This window comes from Cebus imitator, unplaced genomic scaffold (assembly GCF_001604975.1).
Source record: "Cebus imitator isolate Cc_AM_T3 unplaced genomic scaffold, Cebus_imitator-1.0 Scaffold280, whole genome shotgun sequence".
Lineage (NCBI taxonomy): Eukaryota > Metazoa > Chordata > Mammalia > Primates > Cebidae > Cebus > Cebus imitator.
In genome coordinates, this window is record NW_016107595.1 from 1801849 (window position 1) to 1805541 (window position 3693).

Here is a 3693-nt window from a genome sequence, read left to right on the forward strand (position 1 = left end):
CTTCCTTCCCTCCCTTCCTTCCTTCTTTCCTTCCCTTCCCTTCCTTCCTTCCTTCCTTCCTTCCTTCCTTCCTTCCTTCCTTCCTTTCTTTCTTCTTTCTTTCTTCCTTTCTTCTCTTTCTTCCTTTCCATTCCTTCCTTTTTCTTTCCGTTTCTTTTGAGACGGAGTCTCACTCTGCTGCCCAGGCTGCAGCGGAGTGGCCCTATCTTGGCTTATTGCAACCTCCACCTCCCAGGCTCAAGCATTTTCCTGCCTTAGCCTCCCACGTAGCACCACACCCGGCTAATGTTGCATTTTTAGAAGAGACGAGGTCTTGCCACGCTGGCCAGGCTGGTCTTGAACTCCTGATCTCAGGTGGTCCGCCTGCCTCGGCTTTTCAATTACAGGCGTGACCCACCGTGCCCAGCCTCTGTATCTCACTTCTAACCCTTTGTACGTTCTGCGTCTCTGCCTAGGACACCCCTTCCTTTCCTAATTCACACGTGCCCTTGTCTTTCCAGGTTAGAATGCACCTCCGTCTACCCACAGCATTGCCTGACCCCAGGCTGGCCCAGCAGCGTCTCTGACCACCCACAATGCCCCACGCTGTCCCCCTCATACCTCACCACGCCCTGCCTGTCACATTCTAGGCTCTGTCCCCAGCTCCCGGCCCATCCCGGACTCCCAACCAGAGAAACCGGGGCTCAGAAAGGTCACGTACAAAGCTGCAGATATTGGAAAGCCAGTTTTGTCTGACTTCAGACCATTCTGGGGCTGGGCACAGGTGGGAACCTGGAGCTGCTTTCCAAGGAGTGACATGAGGGAGAGACAGGAATAAAGGGTCATGGACACGGCCCCCGTCCGGGGTGGTCCAGCACGTTACTGGTGCTGTCATACAGAGGCCCAGAACAGAGGTGGGAAGGACAGCTTGGACTTGGGTGAGGCAGGGGTGGGGGGGTCTCACTGTCTCCAGCCATGCACACGCCATGCAGTAACACGAGATGCCGGTACGACACTTGGCTCATCAAGCTCGCTGCCTCCAGGAATGACTGGGGAGGGTGGGAGGGGAGAGAAGAAGCGTGGGTTCTTTCTACTTCAACGATCCCTAATTTTGTGCTCACAAAATTAGGTAGCTGGGACTAGCTGCCCACAGGTCCCCTTTGGCCCTGGAGTCTGCCATTAGTACATACAACACTACCATGATGATTTTCTTTTTTTCTGAGAGGGAGTTTCGCTCTTATTGCCCAGGCTGGAGTGCAATGGCCCAATCTCGGCTCACCGCAACCTCCTCCTCCCAGGTTCAAGTGATTCTTCTGCCTCAGCCTGAAATCAGAGGTTGCAGTGAGCTGAGATCACGCCATTGCACTGCTGCCTTAGTTTGGGGTACCCGCTAGAAGGCAACCCTGAGATGAAGACTCCAGGGCACAACTCGGAGTAGTGGGGATTACAGGCATGCGCCACCACACCTGGCTAATTTTGTTGTTTTAGTAGAGACGGGGCTTCTCCATGTTGCCAGGCTGGTCTCAACCTCCTGACCTCAGGTGATCTGCCCGCCTCAGCCTCCCAAAGTGCTGGGATTACAGGCGTGAGCCACCGCGCCAGGTCACTACCATGATTTTCTGATACGGGATGGAAGTTCCCACTACAGTCTACCTCTATTTATTTATTAATATTAATATTATTATTATTGAGATGGAGTCCCACTCTGTCGCCAGGCTGGAGTGCAGTAGCATGTTCTTGGCTCACTGCAACCTCCGCTCCCTGGTTTCAAGTGATTCTCCTGCCTCAGCCTCCCGAGTAGCCGGGACTACAGGTGCACACCACCACCACGCCGGGCTAATTTTTGTTTTAGTACAGATAGGGTTTTGCCATGTTGGCCAGGGTGGTCTCCAACGCCTGGCCTCAAGTGATCCGCCCACCTCCGCCTCCCCAAGTGCTGGGATCACTGTGAATGACCACACACGGCCTGTTTTGTTCTTTAGAGGCAGGGTCTCCCTCTGTCGCCCAGGCTGGAGTGCAGTGGCATGATCGAAGCTCCCTGCAGGCTCAAACCCCTGTGCTTAAGTGATCCTCCCTCCTCAGCCTCCGGAGTAGCTGGGACTACAGGCACGTGCCACCACACCTGGCTAATTTTTTAAATTTTTTGTAGAGACGAGGTCTCGCGATATTACCTAGGCCGTTCTGGAACTCCTGGCTTCAAACCAGCCTCCTGCCTCAGCCTCCCAAAGTGCTGGGATTACAGGCATAAGCCACCGCGCCCAGGCCCTGTGTGTTTTTAAATTTCTCTGTGTCCATGACCCCCTCTCCAGCCAGCCCTGCCTCCAAAGGTCTGGTCCCTACCCCGCTCACCTCCATGCAGTTCTTGTGTTTGGCGTTCATCACCTTCAGCAGCACCTCTGTCTTTCGGGTCTCCCCATCTACTGCCTCGTGGCGACAGCCCCGGTAAATCTTGGTGAAGGACCCGTGGCCCAGGTTCTCATGCTGGACGGTGAGGAGACAGCAGAAGGGCCCAGTGAGGGTTCCTGCAGGATCCCGGCCCACCTGAGACACCACTGCTGGCCCCATTTTACAGATGAGAAAACTGAGGCAAAAGAAACTTACAGCACAAGCCTGAGGCCACACATCTGCGTCTCTGGACCCCAGACTGAGGTATCGCCCCATTTCCCAGGGCCCCTTACCCACTCCAGGCTGTCCGCGGGGATCTTGTGAAATGTCATCTGGCTCAGCTGGCATTGGGATTGGGGCTGAACGAGGGAGGACGTGGGTGGGCTGCGACCTCTCCGGACCACAATCAGGTTGGACTTTTCTATGGGGACAGAATGAGGGAGAAACACCAGAAATCGGAGCTGAAACGTCCCCAAGAAAAACCAGAAATCAGAGGTGAAATCAGAGGTTGCGGCGAGCTGAGATGGCGCCATTGCACTCCTTAGTTTGGGTACCCCCTAGAAGCCGACCCTGAGATGAAGACTCTAGGGCACATGGTTTATTTGTTTTCTGTTGTCACTGCTGTTGTTGAGATGGAGTCTTGCTCTGTCATCCAGGCTGGAGGGCAGTGATGTGATCTCTGCTTACTGCAGCCTCTGCCTCCCAGGTTCAAGTGAGTCTCCTGCCTTAGCCTCCCGAGTAGCTGGGACTACAGGTGTGCACCACCGTGCACGAATAATTTTTTTTCTTTTTTGAGTCTCACTCTGTCACCCAGGAAGGAGTGCAGTGGTGAGATCTCGGCTCACTGCAACCTACCTCCCAGGTTCAAGTAATTCTCCTGCCTCAGCCTCCTGAATAATTGGGATTACCTGTGTGCGCCACCACGCCCAGCTAATTTTTGTATTTTTAGTAGAGATGGAATGTCACCATGTTGGCCACGCTGGTCTCAAACTCCTGACCTCAAGTGATCCATCTGACTCAGCCTCCCAAAGTGCTGGGATTACAGGCGTGAGCCACCGCGCCTGGCTGGCACAAGATTTATTTGAAAGAGATCCAGAAGAGGCTGGGCGCGGTGGCTCATGCCTGTAATCCCAGCACTTTGGGAGGCCAAGATGGGTGGATCAACTGAAGTTGGGAGTTCAAGACCAGCCTGTCGAACATGGAGAAACCCTGTCTCTACTTAAAAATACAAAGCTAGCTGGGTGCGGTGGCACATGCCTATAATCCCAGCTACTCTGCAGGCTGAGACAAGAGAATGGCTTGAGCCCGGGAGGCGGAGGTCACAGTGAG

The 3693-nt window shown here is 54.3% G+C and overlaps 1 protein-coding gene across 4 annotated transcripts in view; it reads right to left on the reverse strand.

Annotated features, from left to right (window-relative positions):
* JAK3 (Janus kinase 3) overlaps positions 1-3693 on the reverse strand; it is a 24079-nt gene that overhangs the window by 11404 nt on the left and 8982 nt on the right. For all 4 annotated transcript variants that reach the window (XM_037728773.1, XM_017501263.2, XM_037728774.1 and 1 more), the window contains 3 exons: positions 2658-2785; positions 2329-2460; positions 944-1028 (listed from right to left, as the gene is read on the reverse strand). In XM_037728773.1, coding sequence (XP_037584701.1) covers positions 944-1028; positions 2329-2460; positions 2658-2785 — 345 coding nt within the window. The remainder of the gene's footprint in view (positions 1-943; positions 1029-2328; positions 2461-2657; positions 2786-3693) is intronic.